Below are 24,229 nucleotides of genomic sequence, written 5' to 3' on the forward strand. Positions count from 1 at the left end.
GCTTGACTCACTTTATTCCCCCACTTTAGGCTTTTTTGTTTTGAAACAAAAGAAAGTGCAGCAAGGCTATAATTTCCAGAAAAGAAAGAAGAAGGAGAAAACAAACCGGAGGAGGACTCAGAAGCCTCTGAAATGCTTCATCCTCAATCCCTTCCTCCCCTTTCGGAGCCCAATCCTGAATGCTGAGTTCAGCAGGAGTTGGTTCTGATTTTGAACACACCCCTTCATGTCATCTCTGTACTTGTAGCTTTACATCCTGACATACAGGCATCTTCACATTGTGCTAATTTGGTGCTTTCAGAAGCAGTGCTGCTTCCCATTTGAAACTGCAATAATCACAATGATAATGCTGGCACAGCACTGCAATTAAGCAGCCTTTCTCAGCACCAGAAGGAGGAGGAGGAGGAGGAGGAGGAGGAGGAGGAGGAGGAGGAGGAAGAGAGGAAGAGGAAACATGGGAGGAACTAAACTTATTTAACAGGGCAGTGGTTTTTCAATTTGTTTACTTGAGAGCATTTCATTCTCTTGCAGTGTCAGTAATCAAAAAGGGCAACTGCTATACTAACATCACAATAAGTCCCTGGAACTCTTAGAAGTAAAATCCCATTTTGAAGGCCACTGAAATAATGGCATTTAGAGGCATGCCTTAAACGTGCCATACCAATAGTATTACTGAAAATGTATAGAAAAAGTGGCACCATAGCATGAAATCACCAACTTATGAGGAAATACTTCACTTGTTCACACACTCAGTGGTATACACAAAACGTGTAAATAACTATAATGCGAAACACAATAGCATAGATTTATTTTTAATTTTCTAATAATCAGCTATTTCATTTTCTTACGCTACAATAGGAAGCAACTAAATTCATCAGAACAGGACTTATTTCTGAATACGGTAAAATAATTAAGATTGCACTACTGTTAATACTTCTAGAGTTTCACAGAACATAATTCCTGTGTCCATGGACATTAAACTGTAACAAGAATATTTAGGATTTTTTTTAAGATAAAGGAGGTCCAGGGCTCCCATACATTCTACCTTTATATAACACATATTGTACATAATACATAAAGTAACATGTCTATTAACATTTGCAATGGATTGCTTGTTCTGATATACGAAATTAAAACTGTTTTATTATATTATATCATATAATATGCTTGTGAGGAAAGTAAGATATAAATCTAATCAATAAGTTCAAAAAAGTGACAATCAATTGTTCAGTATATTGTTCAGTACAGGATTTTTTTTTTTACACGCAAATACAAATTCTTTTTTATATGCCTGCAAATATACAATTTATCTTGTATTAAAAATGTTTGTCTGTATAATTTAACAGTCTCATTTCTATGTGTTTTTTTTAAGAAAATGAATTAAAGGGTTTGATGGAGAGATACTTGTTTTCCCTTAAAACTCACCAATATATTAAATTAGGTAAAGGCAAAGGTTCCCTTTGCACATACTGTATGTTCTAGTTGTTCCCGACTCTAGGAGGCGGTGCTCATCTCGGTTTCAAAGTCAAAGAGCCAGCGCTGTCTGAAGGCGTCTCTGTGGTCATGTGGCCAGCATGACTAAACGCCAAAGGTGCACGGAACACTGTTACCTTCCCACCAAAGGTGGGCCCTTATTTTCTACTTGCATTTTTTACATGTTTTCGAACTGCTAGGTTGACAGAAGCTGGGACAAGTAACAGAGCTCACTCCGTTACGTGGTGCTAGGGATTCAAACCACTGAACTGCCGACCTTTCTGATTGACAAGCTCAGCATTTTAGTCACTGAGCCACCGCATCTCTTATATTAAATTAAAGCAGTTCATATAATACAGCTTTCCACTAGTAATGCCTTCCAATCATTTTAGACTGTGCCACTTACAGATACCAGTCATGTAATTCTTTATGTATTTATCCACGATCGTAAAATATTTTGAAACGTGATGATATTTCCTGCATATATATTTTTAGAGCATCAAATTATTTTAAAGAGCGATTGCAATCTTCTCTTTACCAGTGGATTTCTGCTGTTCTTGGCACATTATGCCAGCTGGCAATTTGGAGCCATATAATGACTGTTTCTCCTTCCAGCCACCAAATCGTTACGCATTTGGCAGAGGATGGATCCTGGAATGTAAGACTGTAGACTCAAAACCAATGATATATAAACCCATCATTTGAAAATCCATGATGAATACATGCATGTGGCCTGTAGCAGAAGGGAATCTGCATTTAATCTGGATGCTTAAACCGCATCCTCTGTTAAAGGCTCTGGCTGAGGCACCTTAAAAGTTAAATGCCCTGAAAGTTCGGAGGCAAAGGAAAAACCCAGCAGCAACAAAATCGACTCAGCCCTTCTAATATAGAGATTAAACCTTTCTTTAGCCTGTCCTTTAAAATTACACTTTGCCTGGACGGTTATCAATTTAAATGCAACTGTGTGCACAATGCTATGTCCCACAAGCCACTAGAAAGAGGGAAAATTATATGCCATGTACTGATGGATTTCCTGATTATAAATTAGGAGAAAATAAGGACCAGATGAAATGGAGAACTAGTTTGCTTTATATTTTATTTGATTAAAAGCCATGTATTTGTTGAAATGGAATACATTCAATGTTATGGATATAACTTGCAGTGCATACCTGTAATAACAATGCCGCTGCTAATGGAGAAGTAAAAGTTTGAGAGGGACATACACTTCTCAGACAAGAGGCTCTAAAACACCAGCAATTACTGGGATTTTTTTTTTCACAGACCATTACAAGAACTTACTTTTTGTGTTATTGATTTTATTGAGTAAATGATGTTTAAAAACAAGAAGCAACTCTATTTCTTCCTAAGTGTTGTATTGGAGCAAGTAGCCACTTTTTCATCCAATGTCCTAGGAGTCCTTTGTAGAAACCAATAACACTGATAAGGAGAAATGAAATGGAATGTGTCTAACACCTCCCCCCACCCCCCACTCAATAAATGCTCCTGCCTATCTTATTTGGAGAACAGATGAAGGGTTTTAAAATGAGTTTTTGCTAAGTAAGGGAACAATACAAATACAGAAAAGCTCCACCTGACCTATTTCCTGAGATATGAAGCTCTGAGGTTGGAAGCCTAAGTAATAATGTACAAAAGAAAAGGTATGGGCTGTATTTATATAAAATACAGTTGCATGAGCATACACACACTTCCTTATGGAAGAGAGTTCTTAAGGTTAAATCATTCAAAGAGTGTTTAAAGGTACATGATATATTTTAGCCTTAAAAAGAAAAGGCCATGGACATATATGATAGCAGTCTTCCTCATAGGCATGGATGTTGGATGTTACCCAAAGAGGGTCTGGATTTATTCTCTACAGCAGTTAAGGGTAAGACAAGAAGCAATGGATAAAAGCTTGACTCAGAGATCGACACTTTAAATACGGACAAATTTCCAGATTGTGACAGCTATTTAGCATGGAGCAGACTACATGTGTTTCATAGATGCTCCATCAGGGGAGGTTTTCAAGAAATGATTGGACAGCCATTTGTTGTGGATGGTATGAGAATTCCTGCATTGGCAGGGGCTTGGACTAGTTGACCTCCAACCTGCCGTACAAGGATGGTCTGTCTTAAAATGTTGCCACGTAGTACATCCATGTTCAGGATTCTGGAGAATCTAACTTATCCCTTTTCCCTATCTCAGCTCCCTCTCAATCCTTATTAAGTCAACATTCCAAAACAATGTGCTATTTGTAGTTTAAAAAAAATCCTTTAAGTATTTTTTTTCTTCAAGACGGCTTTGCAAATCTTGGGATTCCCCAAAGCTCTTGAGAACTGTCTTTTCTGTTTGGGTAGTGCTGTTTTGTTTTGTATTTTAATTTAACCTACAACACTTCTAGGTTTAACATAATAATGAACAGAAAGAGTGAGCCACCGTATCAAACCAACCAGAAACATAAAAGGCAACTGCATGCATATCATTGTGAATTCCTAGGAGAACAACCAGTATCAAATGTTAGATGCTTATTGTTTTTGACACAATGTTCTTTTATTTTATTTTTTTAAAAAAACCAGAATAAAATATAACAATGTTTTGAATTACAAAGTAAAACAGCAACTACAACCTAGGCTGGGGCAATCCAGAAAACCATGCAATTCCTTCATCTTTAATGCAACTTGCTACTAAACTAACTGAAGCTTTCTACTATGCATTACATCTTTAAGTCTATTGAAGTACATTAACTTGGCTGAGTGGAAATTGCAGAGGAAGGCCCAAGTGGAAGCATACTCTTCCAGAAAAAGAAAAAAAAATCTTTAAAAAGTCATTTCTGATCCCCGCATTATTGCACTAATGGCCTTTCAATGCTACGTTTCTGGGAGCAGACTAAGCCAGATATGGCATAAAAGATATATTGATGGACTAAAAATAATTTTTGAGGGACTTGCATTCAATCACAACCTTTGCATTATTGAGTAATTCTAAAGGATGTATTTGTAGGTTAAGTTTTCTACAGTCCTTTATGAGAAGAGAATCAGGAATGGGTTAGATCCATTTTGCTGAGGAAAAATTACCTCAGATCTCTATCTTCTATTACAAATACTTTTGGTATTTTTTATTTAACATGGCTGTTACTGTCCTGCTATGAGCTTTGATGTTGGGACATCTTCAGTCATAGAACAACAGCTAAACAGAACTTTGGGGGAAAAAATATAGATATGACTATGCAAATGATCATCTATAAGTAGGATTCTCAAGACATCACACAAAGGCATTTAAATTGCATAGCTAAAGCATAATCATCGTCAATTAACCTCATCTGTAACATTTGAAGAATAGATATGGTAAATTTGCCCTTGGAAACAGATGCTAGCCGAGATTGGGCATCATGAATTTGTCATGGTTTCAGAGATGCAAGCAACGACTCTCTGATGTTACTTTTATGGCTTGTGGAAATTATGAACAGAACATTAAAAAAAATGTGGCTGAAGATTTACAAAATGTTTATTGAAATAGTTTGGCTTGTAACAAATGCTGGGCAGGCATGTAATCAGTCAGCTGACCTGGGTTGAGTCCACCCACCTCTCCACATGATCTGCCCCTACTTTGATGTGGCATTCTATATTTAATTCATTTCACCATGTTTTGGTGGTTTTCTTTCCCAAATGAAATGAGTGACACTGTTCTGGTTTTATAAGGATTAGCATTCAGTAAATGAAAATGTTAGTCATTTTCTGAGTGGCAATCCTTGTGCATAGAATCATTTAAATATACAAGAATGTTGCCCAAATAGCAATAGCACTTGGACTTTTATACTTTAAGCTTTACAGCCCTCTCTAAGAAATTTACAGAGCCAGAATATTGTTCCCAACAATCTAGGTTCTCATTTTATTGACCTCAGAAGGATGGAAGACTGAGTTAACCTTGAGCTGGTGAGAATCGAACTGGTGGCAGTCGGCAGTCAACAGACAAAGCCTACAATATTGCATTCTAACCACTGTGCCACCACAGCACTATATCTGATTTTCAAATACGTATAAAGGAACAAGGAGCATATCTGATATTACTTTTAAGTATTAGATATAACTATTCAGTGTATCTAGGCTATGCGAATTATACTGGACCTACTTTTTATTTATCCATGTCATTAACCTATCTGTACAATGACAGGGAAATGCTGGTGTGAAAACATCAGCTTATTTGGTAACAGAACAGAGCAGGACTTTGTAGAGACTGCTAATATTAGAAGCATTCAAAAGCAAATATATTCATATCTTAATTGCACAATCAGGATTCTGTCATTTTTAGGTTTTTTTATTCCTAGAATGGATGTTGCATGCAGTCAACATTAACTCTGTAATCCCTTCACATAGATCATGAAATTTATATTTGATAGTTTTTTTAATAGTTTCTGAATTGGAGAAATGTATTGCTGTGGTGCAAGAAAACCTGTTATTTCCTCTATATTGAGCACAAATTGTATTGATTTATTTGTTCCACTCAGCAAAATGATTTTTAAACCATATCTATCATATTATCTTTCTTATCCTTGGCTCCTCATTTCTCTTAACCAGTCAACTCAGTAATTACATTTAATTAATTAAACAAGGTACTTAGAAATATTAGATTCTGATGTCAAGTTTTGATTTTTGTTTAATGGCTAGTTTTAAACATCTTGAGTATCAAGGTCAAGAGATTAAATGCTGGTATTCTACTATAAGGGATGCAGTATTGCATGGTTAAGCTTTTCTGTTAAGTATAAGCCAATCGAAACATAGTGCAGGTAGTTCTCAACTTACAATAGTTCATTTAGTGACTGTTCAAAGTTACAACTGAAAAAAGTGACACAAACGTTTTTCACACTTCCGACTATTGTAACATCCCTATAATTTCTGTGCCAATGAATAAGATTAATTAGTATTAATGAAATGTGAAAAAAGGAAAAAAAAGCTGACTGGAATAAAAAGAGACATTACAATATTGGGTGGACATTTAGTTAGTAACGGAGGGAAATGAGCGGTATAAAATTATGAATTGTGTGAAGCTAAACTTACTTTTTTTCCATTGGGGCTCTCTACATGGGCACTTGCACTATAGAATTGAGTTACCACACTGTTTTTTTCAACTGAATCACCAACTTATTTCCAAAGTGGTTGTGGTACAGTTCAAATCGTAAAATTTCTGTTTTGCAATTGCTAATGTTGGAACTTTGCAGAAATTCTAGCTTCACCCACCTTCACAGTTGTAGTAGATTTTGTGGGTCACTTAAGATAAACCTATTTAATTCTTCTAGTCAGTTTCACTATCTCTGTAAAAAGCAGCCCAGCTTGATTTCTCTGCTTATTTAAGCAGTGTGAAGACTCAACTCTTTCCTCACCTTGTTTTGCAGCCTCTGGGACCAACAGAGCCATTATTCTAACCTCCTCCCACACAGAAGCCTCATACTGCAATTTATAACCAGTTACAGCTGCTAAGAAAATCATGCTATTATCACAGTTCTCAAAGGGATTTTAAAAAAATATTAAAAAAGGAAAGATGCCCGGTCAACATTTTATAAAATGATAAAATAAAAATGCACTCATAACATATACAAAAAACATGGGGAGAGATTTTAGCTGTTTAATTTTTTTGCCTTATGTTAGGGAATGGGGCACTGAAAGAATGTTTTTTTGCAATTTTCTGTTGGCCAGCTAGAGGGAACACTGATTGTCTAATTGCGTCTCTTAAATATTTTCAATGTTTTGAGGTTCATAGGATATGTAGGCAACATCAGAAGAAGTTGGAGCAATACTATTGACAGATAAAGTAATCCTTCATAAAGCCATACCATAGAGACACCACAACTGAGGTGGCTTCAAAGGAGATCAGTTCATAAAAGATAAAGAAAGCATGCATGCAGAGAGAGAAAGAGAGATAGAGAGTACCACCAACAGCAAAGGGACATGAATATCAGGCTCATAATGTGCTCATGATTTATTGTGAACTTCCATTGGTATCTAGCTGCTCATGGTAGAGTCATCGTTGGACTAGATGTAAAGTTCCCTTATGTTGTTGCATTATGAAGCATAATATTAGGATATACTGATATTCCACACTGGAATATCAGTATAGCCTAATGTTATGCTTCATAACAAAAGATACAGATAGTTATTTTATAGAAATATGTAAACTATTCATTTATTTTTAGTTGTGGCTTTATAAATCAATTGTTTCTCTAATATAAAGCCTTGTTTTTTCTCCCTTTTAAAACAGAAAGCCAGGATCAGACATGGTCACAAAACTGCTGAATTTCTATCTATTTTAATCTGTAAGTTTTAACAAGCACCAAAAGGAAGGCTGCTTACAAGACATGACACTTAGAAGCCAACTCGTTATTTTTTAAGGTAGCACATGTTTTAACTTTTAGCTTATTTTTAAATTAACTGTATTAAATACTGTTTGGAGATTTTAAAATAAAACTGGACTCCTCACTCCAAAGAGTTCAAACTCATGGCTTGTTTTACATTCTGAAGCTAACACTTTGTTCTGTTCCAAATCCAGAAGTTTCAACTATTTCTTTCAATATTCAAGAGTGTGTTGAAATCCAGATGTTTTCTGATTTGCAATACTTCCTAATACTTTTTCTCAGAATAAAAGGACAGATTGTCACATGCAAAATGAACGCATACCACAGTCACTTCAACAATAGCATGGGGAAAGAACTGATTGCACCAACTGAAAAGTTATTATTTGAGTGTGGGTTTCCTATAAGAATGTACTTAATTGCTTGTTATTTAAGAAGAGAAAAGTCAATCATTCTTTTTTTTCTTCTTCCCCCCAAAAATCACCTTGGAAAGACTATGACTCATTTAAAAGAACAGATTCTCATTACTGGCTCTGTGATTTAGTCTTTCAATCCATCATTGTATAAAGATAAATATTGAGACATTGTAAATTAGAGAGGATAAGACTGGGAACATTTTTAAAGAAAAGAATGGCAAACAAAGTAGGAACCATAGAAAAAGGCACATTTTCCCAAAGCAGGAGTTAATCTTCCTTAAAGGTTTATAAAAACTCACATTTGCAGGCAATAAAATATTATTCTGTTGTTTATCATGTTCACATGAATGCTCAAACTAAATAATCCATTTAAAGAAAACGTAACATACCAAGCATTTCAACAGTCAGCTTACTAAGGACTTATTCATAACTGTATATACACACACATTTCAACATGGTTTTACTTATAGGTGTATCATTTTCACATATCAATTCAACAAACATGTGAATATATGTAACATGGGGGGGAGGATCTGATAAGATTTGCAGAAGTAGTTGGCTAGGCAACACCAAACTTTGCTTTGTATAATGTGTTGGCTTTGGCACCATGCAATCATAGCAGATTTCTTCTAAGCATGAGGCTGAGTGGGTGTTGCATCTCCTTAATAAGAAAATATGTTTATATGATCCTCCATAATAAAAAGTAATGTGTCCAAACTTTGGACTATCCTTCTGTTATTTAATGGGATACTTCACTATTTGCAACAACATATCTATGTCAATTGCTTCTGGTGTAGCCAGTAAACTTTATGAATACATAAAAACTTATTTTGTATTGTGCGTTATATGTGACTGGAGCTAAAGAAGTGTTAATTGGCAGCAAAAAGATATTAAGTCACCTATGGTGTTTTTTTTAAGTGGGAGTTTGTTTTGATTGGCCACTGCCACTGTAAAGAGATGTACATTCCATTGATATTTATGAGTTTGGGCTGCCTGTATTATTTTAGGATTTGTTCAAAGGCTTACTACTGATTGCTTCATACTCTGCTTGTTTGGGATAGGCTTATTTGGGCATGTTGCCTTCTTTTTCTTTGCAAATTTTTCCTTTGGCTGTATTATTTTGAAAGCATGCCCAGAGTTCCTTTGACCAAGAGACCCATAAATTATAAATAGCTATTACCTACATTTCTATTTAGTTTGAAAGGCTAGAAGAATATATAATAAATTAACATGCAGCCCATGTGTGACCAAAAGCAGCAGAACAAATGGTGTAATATAAGCATGATATAATCTTGCAAAAAACCTCAAAATTCAAATTGGCCAAATTTGACAATCATTGTCACAATGAACTGCACATTCCAAAAGACTTCAAGTCTTTCTGTCCATTGACGCATATCAGATGATGTTGCAATGGAAGGACATTTCCTTATCTGGTAACAGAAATGTCTTTCATGTAGCAATGTTTGCTTTCATCAGAAGCTGTTATCCTTTCCCCTTTTAAATTTGGGTTCTAAACTCTGTAGTCTCCACTTCTGTAACACCGGAAAACATGTATCTCCTTTACAGTAACATATTTTAAACCCTGCTTTTAAGTATAGCAACATGCCTTGTCCTTAGCCAAAACATGACTTTGTCCAACGATGCCTTAATGCTGATTGGCAGGAGCTTTCCAAGAATAAAGACAAGCGACATTGTGAATGCTACTTGAAGTTCCCAGGAAACTGAACCTGGGATTCTCTGCATAAAGTACAGGTAAAGCTTTCCCTCGCACATATGTACTAGTTGTTCCCGAATCTAGGGTGTGGTGCTCATCTCCGTTTCAAAGCCGAAGAGCCAGCACTGCCTGAAGTCATTTTCATGGTCATGTGGCCAACATAACTAAACACCAAAGGCACATGCAACACTGTGACCTTCCCACCAAGGTGGTTCCTATTTTTCTACTTGCATTTTTACATATTTTTGAACTGCTAGGTTGGCAGAAGCTGGGACAAGTAACGGGAGCTCACTACATAATGCAGCACTAGGGATTCGACCAGTTGAACTGCCGACCTTTCTAATCAACAAGCTGAGTGTCTTAGTCACTGAGCCACCACGCTCCTTGATTCTTTGCATGCGAAGTATTTAGTTCTGCCATTGAACGTAACTTTTCATAATACTGTAGAAACAGCATTGTGTACCACTGGCATGAAATATAATTACTGTGGGGTTTGTTTGTTTTTTTGCTTTTAGGAAAACCCAAACCCAAAACATGACAGCTATAGTCAGCCTCTTCATTACATATAGTTGACATGTTTACTTGGTAGCTTTAATTTTGAGATGTGTGACACAAGAATTTTAAAAGGATGATTTGAAGAGTAACATAAAAAATAAAAAATAAAGTGTAAATAATGAATTCAGCTTCCATTTAATTTCATTCCCTGTAGTTACCTTGATGTAAGATGAGTGGCCTATATGTTTTATAAATAAATAAATAATTTGGTGTAGTGGTTAAGGCATTGGCTAAAAACTGGGAGACTGTGAGTTCTAGTCCCACAAAGCCAGCTGGCCAGACAAACACTCTCTCTGTCTCTTAGCCCTAGGAAGAAGGCTATGGCAAACCACTTCTGAATCTTGCCAAGAAAATTGAAGGGACTTGTCCAGGAGTCAAGACTAATTTAAAGGCAAACATGCAAACATAATTGGGAAAAGGTGGATTATGCCAGCTGTAAGGGAGACAATCTTGCAGTAAAACATTATACCAATCTTCTGGTAGCCAATTATTTATTTCTTGCCAAAAGCTTTTTGAAACAACAACAAAAATAGATATAGAATGCCTGAATAAAATATAGTAAAACATGGCTTTATCTACATGGGTAGATAAATTGTAGAGGGTCAATGTTTATACTATCTGTTGATAAAGATGATGTCACACACACACAACCAAATTGGAAATTGCAATCCTATTGAATAGGAAATTGCAATCCTATTCATTGGCAGTTGGCAGGTAGCCCCACTGTTATCAACATCTTTTCCAATATTATCCTCCCCAAACTGCTTTACAAGCCCAATTCTCAGATGTAGAAAATACAACAGATCAAGTTTCCAAGCAGGTATAAAATAGTTATTTGGAAACTTACAATAAAGTTCCCTGCATTTATTTTAAAAAGCCATAAGAGGGAAAATGAATGAAATGTATAGATAAATAATATTCAGCATTCTGAAAATATTCATATGGTATTTTAATATTTTTTTCTGACTTCCAATACTAATGTTTGCTATTATTGTGATTACAATCTGAATTCAAAACATACTGCAAACCTATATGCTTCTTACTTTATTGCCATATTTAAAAATATATTTACTTTCAATGTTTGATCCTTTAAAAAACCAGGCCTGCATCTTCTACAGGTTAGATGCCTAATATATTTTTCTGCGTGCAAGAATGAAGGATGTAACTGTAAGACTGTTTGGCTCAAGGGCATATTGGCTTAAGGTCAAGAGTATCTTATTCTTTCCCTTCATACACGCTTTTGGTTTAAAAGAAAGTTGCCAAACCAATGGCTATATTTATAACTTAGCAACTCCACACTAAATAGGAAGTTCTCTTTCATTCTGTTGGCAACTCTGACTATCACGTGGCATAAGTAATCCAATTGGAGAGTACCTTTGAACAAATTTAGTCTAGCAAATCCAAGATAGCCTTGGTTTTAGTTAAAAATACCTCTTCTGGTATTTAATTGTGTGGGATAATAAAAAGCAGTCAGTATTCCCAAGTTCTATTTATGCCTTGGTTAGGCACTCAAAGATGGATGATTTTAGAATTATTATTCAAAATGATCCAAACTGGCCAATAAGACATGTATGCAGTGGTGGATTAAGGCTCACTGGCATGCAAAGCACTGACAAATCTTGGTGCCCCCTCCTTTGTATATACGTTACAACTTTTCATTGGTTTTTGTTCTTTCTTTTTCAACTTTGTGGTGTCCCCTTGGGCCTGGTGCCCTAAGCACATGCTTAGTCTGCTTAATGGTTAATACACCACTGCATGTATGTATCTGACCTAAGAAGATTTCCTTCCCCTCTTATTTCCACGTTCTTGCTATATGGTAATCTGTTAAAGTAATGAAGAAATTGATGGCTTCACAATTAGCAAATAAGTATGTTCACTTTATAATTACTATAGCAAATCTCCAAATCTCCAAATCTCCAAAATCTCCAATTTCTGGTTCTTTGTTGTAAGCAGACTATTTTTAGATGCAACAGGAAAATGCAAGTGCATTAAAATTCTAATTTAACAAAGAATGTGTATGCTCTCAACTTCAACAGCAGTATCATCGTATTAGTCTCGAACATGGCAGCAGGAAAAGACACATGGGCCTCTGTTCCTCATGAAAAAGTGGTAAACAAAGAACTTTTGATATTTAAGAGAGAGAAAGAAGATTCTCCAAAATAGAAGTACTGTTAAATTATGGCACTGTGGCAGACATCTCAACCTTATAATGACCTCTCATCTTGTTCTGCCCTACAGCAAAACTCTTATTACTCCATATTTAAGACAGAAGGAATGCACATCCGCAGTGAGGTCTAAATTCAAATTTGTCACCAAAGGGAACCAGAGTTCTGTACACAATTATATTTTTATTTACCAATACTCATCTATAGCAATTTAAAAAAAATCTTTTATTATACTTCCAAGCAATATATTACTATATATATATATATAGAAAAAGAAAGCAGCCACATTTTCTAACCATTTAATCAAGTTTCTTTCTGACAAAATAAATGATATTTGTGGGAGCTCTGCATTTAAGAAGCACTCATTTCATAGGCATTAAAATTGTTCTAAAACTATGCGTGGGTGGTGGAATGATTTAAGAAGCCAGAAGAGGGCACTCATTAGTAGTCAATTTCCATTCAAAATCTTATAATGGAAACAAAGTCAGGAATCTTGAATAGATATTCCCAAAATGAAACAGGATTGGAGTAACTGGAATTCCAGAATCAAGATAAGTAACATTTTCCATGTTTTATAACAGTGGGATGCACTAATAAGGAAAATTGTAAATTGCTGTAATCTACATGTTATGGCCACAGAAACAAACCTATTTTAAAGCAGCTTGCTAAAGTCTATAAACTATAACTAATTTTACTTCGTCAAGCCCAAAACAACAGTCACAGTACTTAAGATTTTCCTGTAAAAAAGTCAAATGTGGGAGCAATTATATCAGTAGACAGAGAAAATTTTCTTTCACTTGAATGAGAGTCTGAATCTTGGTAATAAACTAAAACATTTTTAAAACATATTTTAGTCAGTGATATTGTGACAAATCACTGCTAAAACCCTTTTTCTTGGTAGGAAGGGAAAGTGAGAAACATTTGGAACTGTTTGTATATGAAAAATGGCACTAAAAAAAATTAGTGGTAATAACCCTGTTGCCTGAAAATAAGCCCTCCCTGAAAATATTGCAACACAGCAGCAGGCACAGTGATCACGCTCGCCGCCTCCTGCACCTCAAAAATAATAAGAGCTCTTTGAAAATAAATCCAAGCACTTATTTCAGGGGTCAAAATAAAATAAAACCTATTTTCAGGGAAACATGGTATGTAGTTTAGATCAGGGGTGGGTTTCAACCGGTTCACGGCGGTCCCCGCGAACTGGTTGGTCGGCGAACCCGGAAGTAACTTCCAGGAACGGCGAAGGGCCCACCTGCCCGCCCTCGCTCCTTACCGGTCTTTGAAGGCTTCTGCGCTTCCACGCAGGCGCATGGCACATACAGCGCCTGCACGATTCTCCGCGAGCAGCTGGAGCATCGCGCAGGTGCTAAGACGCATGCGTGAACTGCGCGCGTGCATGAGGATGCCGCCGGCTCTGTTCCAACCGAACCGATTGGAACGGGATAAGCAACCCACCACTGGTTTAGATATACCTTTCTTGGTTTAGGCAGATGACTTATATATATATATGATGTGTTATGTGTGCACCCTTTGTTCTCTAAGGTTATATTTTTATTAAGAAACATTTATTTATATTAAATACTGTTTTTGAACACTTGACTTCGGTTGCCAGAAAACCAAGATAGGATAAAAGTGTAAAGTAAAACCATAATGCCCTTGTATAAAGTGGAAAGCAAACAATCCACTTGTTAAAAATTTCTGAAGCATTTTCTGGAATAACACCAAAAACCTCTACACACTGACATAAATACTTGCATGTGACAATTTCCAAGAAAAGTTTTGAATCAGCTCTTTCATTTATCTGTTGAATATCCTTATAAGAATCTGCATAACTATGCATAAAAATATTTCCTTTAAAAAAAGACTGCCTAAATATAAGGAAATTGGGAAATCTCAGCATTGAGGAGGTGTTTGTTGATAGGATTTTCAAGGAATAACCTAATTCTGGTATTAATAACATTATATAGAGTTATTTTAGGACTGGCCTCATGCTAACTCTCTGTTGTGGACTCTGTAACCATTTTAATAAGGTACATAAAACATCCTTCTGTTTACCTGCACTGGTGCCTGCACCGGTTGTGAGGTCCCCACCCATCAGGCCACCTAGGAGAGGACAAATAAAATAGTCAAACTGAGAGAGGAGCTGAAGAAACCACAAAGGTCAAGCAGCAATTACAGTTTATTCCTTAAAGTAATGTGAGCCCTAGAGGAGTTTGCACCACCAGAATTTTCATAAAGATCAGGCTGTTTAAACCACCCAGACTCCCGTCTATGTACAAAATTATCTTATTCCTCCTTCAAAGCATAAGCATTATTTAGTGGCTTCAGTGAGTAGTTGTTCAGTACATTATTGACTGAATTTATAATGGACAAACTAATATAATACATTGTCAACTAATGAACTATTGTAATAATTGTAAACTTATGTGATGACAATGTATACAGCCATTAATATTTCACAGATTTTTCCTATCCCCTTTTCCACCTTTGTGACCTTCAAATGTGTTAGAAAGACTTGTCCCTTCCACCCTGATTGGAAATTCTGAGAACTTCAGAAACATGGGTAAGTGGTTGGAGGAAAAGTAGCTTAATTTCTACTTAGAAGGAATTTCTCACCTCAGCCACTGTGTTAAGTTAACACAGCCTTTGGCCAGTAAAGTTATTTAGATTCTCTTGAATTTTGATGCCACGTGGGCAAGGTCTATAAAAGCCTTCTTTGGTTTGGCACCAACCTACCGTCAGGGCCATGTTCATCTATTAGAATCAGCTTGTCCTATTCAATCTTTCGGGGAAAGCACCAGTTAATTCCCTACTTTGGGGAGTTGAGGGGAGATGAAGTGCAGGAGACACCTCCCACTGGAACCTAGATGGGAGTTCCTCCACAGGACATTTGGGACTGTTTTGGGATTGGAACATTTGCGACTTTTGTGTGTTGTTAGGTTTCAGGCTTTATATAATGTTAATTGGACCACAAATGTTTTAATGATTTCTGCTTTCTGCAAAGCTGTCAAGAGTTCTGTGGGATTGAGGTGGGATATAAATGTAACACATAAATAAATAAAGCACATTATTTCAGAAGCTGCATTTGATCACTTGACTCCAGATTCAAATGATCTATAGTATCTTTAGTTCTGTTTCCAATTTCCTTCCCTAGCTTTTAATATTATTATAAAAAAGTAGGTAATTTGCATTTTATGACTAGAGTAAAAATTTACAACCTCATTTTCTAAGACAGTTTTAACTGAGATTTAATAAAAGATAAAATGGATTAAGATCAGAAAATCAGAAGATGTGGCCTACTAGGACGTTTTCTGCTACGTTCCTCCTGAACATGTATGCTTTTCAACTGACCTTGCATAATAGTGTCCTGGAGATTAAATCCACTAATTTTTATGTTTCAAATATAGTCTTCTTATGTTACCTACTTCTGGTTTCTACAGTATTTAGAATCTTTAAAACATATTTTATTTAGTTGTAAATACTAAGGCTGGATAACCTTCGGAAAGCCCAGCATTTTAGGATAAGGGGCTATTATCGCTTTAATGAGAGAGAAGAGTTAGAATCTTATAATAATTCTGCCAAAATGACTCTGGGTATGGATTGTGAGGTCAATCTCTCCACAACTGGAAAACCCATGCCAGGATACATCTTAGCCCCCAATGAAATCCACATACACATACATTCAGAGAATAAACATATGCCACACAAAGCAATCGTACTTTACAAAAATGATTAGAAGCTATGTGTCTACCAAGAATCTGGTGCTGCTATACATATATTAGGCTTGCTCAATTTTTGAAAAAGCTGGACAAGAATCCATGGTAGATTCGTTTTTCAAAAAATGTGTGACTTTCATATTGGCAAGTAATCAATAGACTTTTGAAGAACCCTGACATACTTTTGCTTTGCAAGTAACAATCTGTAGATATAGAAATGTTGCGTTTGAAGCAAAGAGGTAGAACTGGGCAAAACTTACCTGTGTTACCTGCACTTGGTGGTCTATGTGTCACCCCAGGAGACATGCTATTCCGCTGTAAGGAAGGGTGGGCCAGAGGCAAAAGGTTGGGGTTACCCAATGAACTAACTGGGTTGCTGTATACCAAGCTGTTGTGGTTGGACACTGGGATAGAAACTGGCATCTCAAAGTTAGGTGGTTGAACAGCCTATAGTAACAATAATAAAAAAGGGAAACAAAAGACAAGAGTAATATAGAGGTACAAGATATTCATACAAGATATTATTTTATACTTAGTTCAAATGTTTTATAAATGCTGGTTAGAAAAAAGCAGAAAGGAGTCACTAGCAAAAATTTATCCCTCGCAATGGATGAATTTTAAAATTGGTAATGAATATGTCTTCTCTATCCTGTCTTGCTACAATGTCCACATTTCCTTGTATTAAAGGGTGCCTGATTGGATGTTTTCTGCTCCACCTATTTTTCACAACCCTTGTTTCATTCAGGTTTCTTCCACTCATTGAAATCAATATTATTTAGTAGTTGCGTTCTAATACGATGTCATAGATAAAAAGAGATTATAGATATATGATTATGAATTGTAAATTATTCAGGGAAAAGCAAACTGGCTGAACATTGGTTTCTTCACAAAATTGATAATCTGGGTTTTTATGAATATATCAGTACTAGGACCAATAGTGTTTATCTTATAAACTGAAATAAATAGATGTGACTTGGTAGCTGATTCCCTGAATGGACTTCTGTTTACACAGTGCTCTTATTCTTGGAATTCATCGAGAGAAGAATCTGATTTTCACCTATTCTTAATCTCTTTCATTAATTCCCATTCTTCCTTTTCCTAAAAAAAAAATGGCTTAAAAAGTTACAGAGTTTGCCAAAAGTTTAGGACAGGTGGTCTGCAGAGAATGTGTGTGTCAAAAAGTCAATTTGACAGCCACAACTGTGTGGCTGAAGCTCTCCTCTGACTTTTTCATCCCTTCCCACTACAAATCACCCTAGTTAGGGTGTTGCACAGGAGGAGGGATATTACTTCTTACCTCTTGACCTTTCTGGGTTAAAAGCCTTTCTGCAAACATTAAAAAACAATAACACCTGACTGGAACCATTGCTTCTGTGCAATGCCAGCTTATGCAAATGTTTGCAATTTGTCATTATTAATGATGAATGAAATTAAAAATCATTTGGTAAATTAGAACACTTAATCAGATGACATGTTATTATATTTGGATTTTGAATATTTCTTAATATAGGGATAAGCAACCCTACTGAAACAATTACTATGAAATACATTGTGCAGCCTGCAATCCAGTAGCATGATGAAATTGTGGGATGAGACTGACCTCTGGCATACCTTCTAGTTATTTAACTTTTAAATAAAAGAGCCATTCTGAAAAGCTACTAAAATTATAATTTCTTTAGTAATATTTCATAGCATTCTTTAGATTCTTTTGGCCTTTAGTTGTTTAATAATATTCGTTAACAATTAATTCATTACTTTCTTCTGTACTATTTAGTATAAAGTAACTAAATGGAAATGAACATCAACAAAGAAAGAAGAAAATTAATGAAGAGGCTTAATACTCCCAGCCTTTGTGATGCTATTTTTTCAGCCTTTACATTACCCCATACAAGATTAGGAGCAGAGCAAGGACTTTTCAAATAAAATATATTTACAATATATTATCAGCCTCTAAAAAAAGTAAATTGCTGAAAATTCTCCAGAGTTTGTGAAATCTAAGATAACAAAAATTAGAAACTCTTAGGAACAACAACAATGCAAACCACTTACTGATAATGTTTTAATCACAGAGAGAATAATTTCTCATGAATTGTTTCCACATGTATTTTATAGAAACTAGCTTAACAATTTCTTTTAATCAGGTGCTACCAGATAAGCTGTCAATGGAGGTGATAGGTAGTTGACCCTAGGTCAATAGTATCTTTTCAATTGAAGGCACTCCAATTACAATCTAAGACATTAAACAAAATCCTATTATGTTCCATCTCTATTTTAAAAAACAACACTATTACACTACAGTATTTGATCTGGAACAAAGCCTAAGGAAAGCATCATGTGGAAATTACTTGACACCATCTCTTCATGCAGCAGCTATAATTTTTTGAATTTGCTTGCAACTTCTTGACTTCTGGTAATGTCATGTAAACTATCAAACTGAATATGTTAGCTCCAACTTACAGTACATGCTAACATGATAGTATTATAGGGAAAATAACTGCTTCTATAAGCATATACCATGATACATTGATAGTAAGTTAAAAAAGCTACTCACAGGAACCTGTGATCATATGGCACTTTCCGTTCTTTAGTACATATGAAGAATCCGTTATGCTTTCAGCTGACGAATGCATTTTTGCAAGTTGTAGTACAATACAGAAAATAGGCATTCATAGTAACTAGTTGAAGGTATGGCTTTTACTCTACTGTATATATCTCCTTTTTGTAATAAAAACCACACAGTTCTTGAACAGTATAGTTTCATGATCAGGATAATACTAAGGAGTAACTCTGAGTCTTATTCAACAGAAATTATTTTCATTTCAGTTTTACGGATTGATTTTACTATTATTTGCCTATTTTAAAGAATTATATACTTTATATTGATCATTATTGATATTGTATTTTATTATTGAGCTGTACATTTATACTCCAGAATGTTACATCCTAATTTTGGAACAGAGAGATAAGTTCTTATTGAGTGCTGGATCTTTTTTGAAAATTACAAAAAGCAAGCTAGATTTAAAAAAAAAAAATATCTATAGGATTTTTACTCTAATTGGTACTTAGTTGAACTCTTGTGCATTTGCCAAAAAAAAAAAACGGCTTCAATATTTTTGAATTTGTATTAAAACTAATTATTGTATTTTATGAGTTTTAAAGTTTTGTAACCCCTCTGTGAAAATAAAATACAAACTTGTAAAGAGTATTACATAGAGAGGAAAGTGAAAACATTGCATACAAAAAGTCATAAACCTGTTAAAAACCATCTATAATTTTGAAGGTAAGTTTGAGACAGTTTAAGGGCCCTGCACATTCTTTGCTCTAGCTCTTTTTAGAATGTCTGAAGATAATCTAATTATATTGAGCATCATTGTTGTGTGGCAAAGGGAGTTGTTTAAAAGCCTATCTTGACTTTTCTTTAGCCCAAATTGGAAAACAAATTTTAAAAACACTTTTGCACTCTTGATGTATGTCTTCTTGAGGATGTTTTTCAACACATATACTACAGCAAAGGAAGAAGCATGAATTATGATGAAGGCTTAGTTTCTTAGGAAACGTGAACCATATAATTTGAAATATCATACAATTATGTATCCAAGTATAGAAACACAATGGGTGAAATTCACTCTTTAAAGCTCAGAGCCCAAATGTTGGGGTTACGTAACAGGAACTTTTGGGAACTTGTGAGCTAGAAATAGAATCTATTATGTAGGGAGTTTCAAGACTCCCCTTCCTGCACAACTTTCTGGCACTCTTTGCGTCCTGCAGCACAAAATCTTAAAAAACTTTCAGCCATATCCTCCATGTAGAAAACTTTAGCATCCAAAGGTTACAAATCCAAGCAATCAAATGGTGGAGAAATGCCTATTTAGGGGCTCAGAAAAAAAGAACTACATGTGGGTAACAGCACACAGTGCATCTTTCTGAAGTCCAACTATAACTTCCAGTATATTTTGGGCTAGGTTCCAGGCCATAAGGTTGGAAGAGATTTTTAGAGATTAATTTTTTAGCTAGCGGAGATCTGCTAAAACATCTTTGACAGATCACCATTAAATCTTTTTTTGAAGACTTCTAACAAAGGAAGAACTCACCAGGTGGTCACTATAAAATTCTCCAGGTTTAATGGTTGCTGTATTATGTCATCTGTTCATTGCTTTCTGATTTCACTGTGATGCCTAGTTAACTTAATTTTGGCCCTACTCGGTTTCCTCAAAAATAAAACCTCCCTAGATAATAAACCCAATCAGGCTTTTGAGCATATGCGTTAAAATAATCCCTTTCCCGAAAAATCTGTTCGCCGCCTCCTGCATCTCAAAAATAATAAGATCTCCCTGAAAATAAGGCTAAGTGCTTATTTTGGGGATCAAAAGAAAATAAGACCATGTCTTATTTTGGGGAAAACATGGTACCTAGCTACAACTGCAATAGGGATTGAATGATTCTGAACAAAATAGGATAATGCCATTAGAAGGATTCCTTTCTTATAAGAATTAGGGGTAAGTAGGCTTGGACTGTACTTCTAAGTAGATTTGTGATATATACTATAATGCCTTGTTGATATTGCTGTTGTTTTTGAAGTAGACTCAGTAAGCTTAAAACAAATTGTATTTTGAAAAAAGCTATAATTTATGTCATGCAAAATATTGACAGCTGGCTCCACATGTATTTCTACCACTGTCCGTAACAATTCAATTTCCAATTTGTTTCAAGCAAATTTTGAAGTAAATTGTTCTGACAGAAAGCCTAAAAGTTTCAAGAGACATCTACAAGGCTATCTGCTCTCATTCTCTTTCTCCTTTAGGATCAGCATAGAATATAATAATTTCACAACTGTTTAACCTACTGTATATACAGGGAAATTATGAAATGTCTCCTCTGAAAGGCTAATAAATTTATTTTAATTAATAATAAATAAATGAGTTGCAGAGGAGATATTGTGAATTATTCCCTACATTTCAAAACATTCTGCATTTAATGCTATGTATCTTAGCAAGCTAAAATGATTAAAATTGGGGCAATATAAATATTACTTCTGGTTCTGGCAAGGTATCTCTACTGATTGGTTGCAAATAGCATATAGCAGATAATCAATTTCACAGAAAACTGTTATAGTATTGTTACAGTAGAGGAACACTAAGTTTGCCCATGGATAACTGCAATTTGTTGTGGCATATCAGAATTGTGGCAATTCTGAATACTACTTTTCATATTAAATAAACATATAAACAAGCTGACATTAAAAAACAGTTTCCTGAAAGCAAAGAGAAAAACCAGGCACCTCTCTAGAAAATTTCATCTGGAGAATTTTTTGAGGTTGATTATATCAGTGGAATACTCTTGTTTTAATAGTGTTATGCTCTAGAAAAACAGATATGGTCCTTTAGCCAATGTAGTGTTGCTGTAACTGTCAAACTGCCAGAGAAAGATAGCATATTCAATTTGCAGCAATCACGGAATCACATAAGAGATCAACTGTGAATTTCTAGAGTAGTTATGCTTTTTAAAAAAATTATTCAAATACTGATAATTTTGGGAAATACATTTCCAAAATATATTCAAATAATTTATTCCAAAATTATATGCACTAATGAACTTACAATCTAATTTTGACTTAATGTGATGTTGAAAATGCTTTTCAACAAAGTGACTTCTATACTTGCTTATAGTTTGTAGCACATATAGAATAAAATTGCCATAGGATGTTTCCATGAAGACACATTTAAGTATGAAAGTGAGTGAGAACAAGTGAAAAAGAGTAATAGTCTGCTAATAAATAAGAAAGCATGTAAAAGTAACTGTGGAAGGAAAATATGTATTTCATGACCCATTAATAAAGATGCATAGCAACATTGTTAGCACATTTTAATTCCAAGAATTGGGGATTAAAGTAGACAATCTTGAAAATTGAGTTTGGAATTTTTCAGACCTTTTTTATTTTAAGCTTTATTAATTTCTATGAAGCTTTTCATTTTTTCCCCATTTTATTTCACTGGATAAGTCAATAATAACCCTTCCATATCCAGATACTCCATCTTTCTTAGTGTCAGCAGAAGTTCTCAAATAATGCTTTTCATGTGTTTCAGGCCAGGCATTAAAAGGGAGGCTGCCTCTGTGGAAACCTGGTCTCCCAAGCAGCCAAAATGGACCTAGTGGGCAGTGCCCAGCAATTAGTGGGGAGAGGGCATGCCCACAAAAGATGAAAGTGGTTATTATGAGAAGATCATATTCCATCCTTAGCCATGTTATCAAGAAATTTAACAGTGCAACATACCAAATTCTGTCCAAGGCAAGGATTGAGTTAAGAGAAGAGGGAAAATGCTACTATAAAACTGGAATAACTAAAGCAAAATCTAGGAGGGTTCAGTTATGGCCTGAAGACAGAGGTAATATTGTGAGGGTTAAAAGTTTCAAAATGGTTTCTGAGAATTTTCATTTCATTTCTGCATTATTTTTCTAGGGAGCCTGAAATCTAAAGTTATTCCATTTTAAAAAGGACATATTCCTAGTTCTCTAAAGCATAAAGGTAAACGTTTCCCCTGTCCAATTGTATCTGATTCAAGGGGGCAGTGCTCATCTCCCTTTCTTAGCCGAGTTAGCCAGTGTTATCCAAAGACATTTCCGTAGTCATGTGGCCAGCATGACTGTCACCTTTCCACCAAAGTGGTACATATTAATCTACTTACATTTGAATGCTTTCAAACAGCAAACCGTAACTGCAAATGGCTTTTGGGAATCTACCGAAGCTGAGGTAAGACTTTGCTGTGTCATATGCACCAACTGTCTTCAGAAATGTAATTAAGTGACAAATCTTTGCAAGGCAGACTGCCCCACAAATGGGTTTTTATGAGACATTATAATGGTGTAGCAATGATAAAATCTTGTATTATTGTATGGCTCCTGGGTGGAAGGTTGATTTACTGATTTACTGAAGAGCCAAGGTGGCGCAGTGGTTAAATGCAGCACTGCAGGCTACTGCTAGATCAGCAGTTCAGCGGTTCAAATCTCACTGGCTCAGGGTTGACTCAGCCTTCCATCCTTCCGAGGTGGGTAAAATGAGGACCCAGATTGTTGGGGGCAATATGCTGACTCTCTGTAAACCGCTTAGAGAGGCCTGAAAGGCCTATGAAGCGGTATATAAGTCTACTGCTATTGCTATTTATATGCCTTATATTTTGCTAAGACACTCTTAAAAAATATGTCTCCTTGAGAAGATACTACTCACTTTCCAAGAGAAACTTTTCCAAGAGTTTTTCGTAGCGAAGCTGCTGAATGGCTTGGAAAAACTAGGTCTACATGTGACGGTTCAATTAATTGATTTATTGCTAGAAGCCAAGGTACAGGAATCTTCTCTAATGGTTTGCACCCTTTTTTTACCCCTTCCCCTGGTTTTAGCAGTCCTTCTCCTATAGCTGCTGTCCTAACCAATCAACTTACCTTTGTCTATTTATATATAGAGAAATAGATATTTTTCTGAAAAGCACTGGGTGGCAGCCTCCCATTATTTTTATTCATTAAAGAAGACCTGGGCAGTTCTATGTGGGGTCCAGAAGAAATTATATTAGCACTAAAAATAGTGTAAACGTGGGTTTAATTGCAGGCTTCCTAGTTCTGAGACTGGGAGCCCAGCAGGAATCAAGAGAGATGGCTCTTAGCTCATTGGTGCCCAAGAGTGCTTTGTTGCTTACTCATGAATTAATGAAACACCAACTTCTTTGGAGGGTTATTAAACAAAGAATGTAAATTTTACGAATTCTATAATTGGTAGAAGTCAGCAATGTCCTATTTGAGTTTCCATAGACAAAAGGGCCTATGAATGCTTTGGATGTGCTCCAATGTTCCTCCAAAAGTTC

General features: G+C 35.5%; 1 protein-coding gene and 1 long non-coding RNA gene across 11 annotated transcripts in view; one reads left to right on the top strand and one right to left on the bottom strand.

Annotated features, from left to right (window-relative positions):
• Positions 1-24,229, top strand: part of LOC148045344 (uncharacterized) — a 135,597-nt gene that overhangs the window by 64,248 nt on the left and 47,120 nt on the right. Inside the window, exon 3 of the long non-coding RNA XR_015696677.1 lies at positions 7,723-7,853. This is a non-coding gene — a long non-coding RNA (uncharacterized LOC148045344). The remainder of the gene's footprint in view (positions 1-7,722; positions 7,854-24,229) is intronic.
• MEF2C (myocyte enhancer factor 2C) overlaps positions 1-24,229 on the bottom strand; it is a 179,553-nt gene that overhangs the window by 18,834 nt on the left and 136,490 nt on the right. For all 10 annotated transcript variants that reach the window (XM_087715706.1, XM_087715704.1, XM_087715703.1 and 7 more), the window contains 2 exons: positions 16,640-16,826; positions 14,719-14,766 (listed from right to left, as the gene is read on the bottom strand). In XM_087715706.1, coding sequence (XP_087571832.1) covers positions 14,719-14,766; positions 16,640-16,826 — 235 coding nt within the window. The remainder of the gene's footprint in view (positions 1-14,718; positions 14,767-16,639; positions 16,827-24,229) is intronic.

This window comes from Thamnophis sirtalis, unplaced genomic scaffold (genome assembly GCF_051295495.1).
Source record: "Thamnophis sirtalis isolate CommonGarterSnake01/CBP01778 unplaced genomic scaffold, rThaSir2_p1.2 scaffold_5, whole genome shotgun sequence".
NCBI classification, from domain to species: Eukaryota; Metazoa; Chordata; class Lepidosauria; order Squamata; family Natricidae; genus Thamnophis; species Thamnophis sirtalis.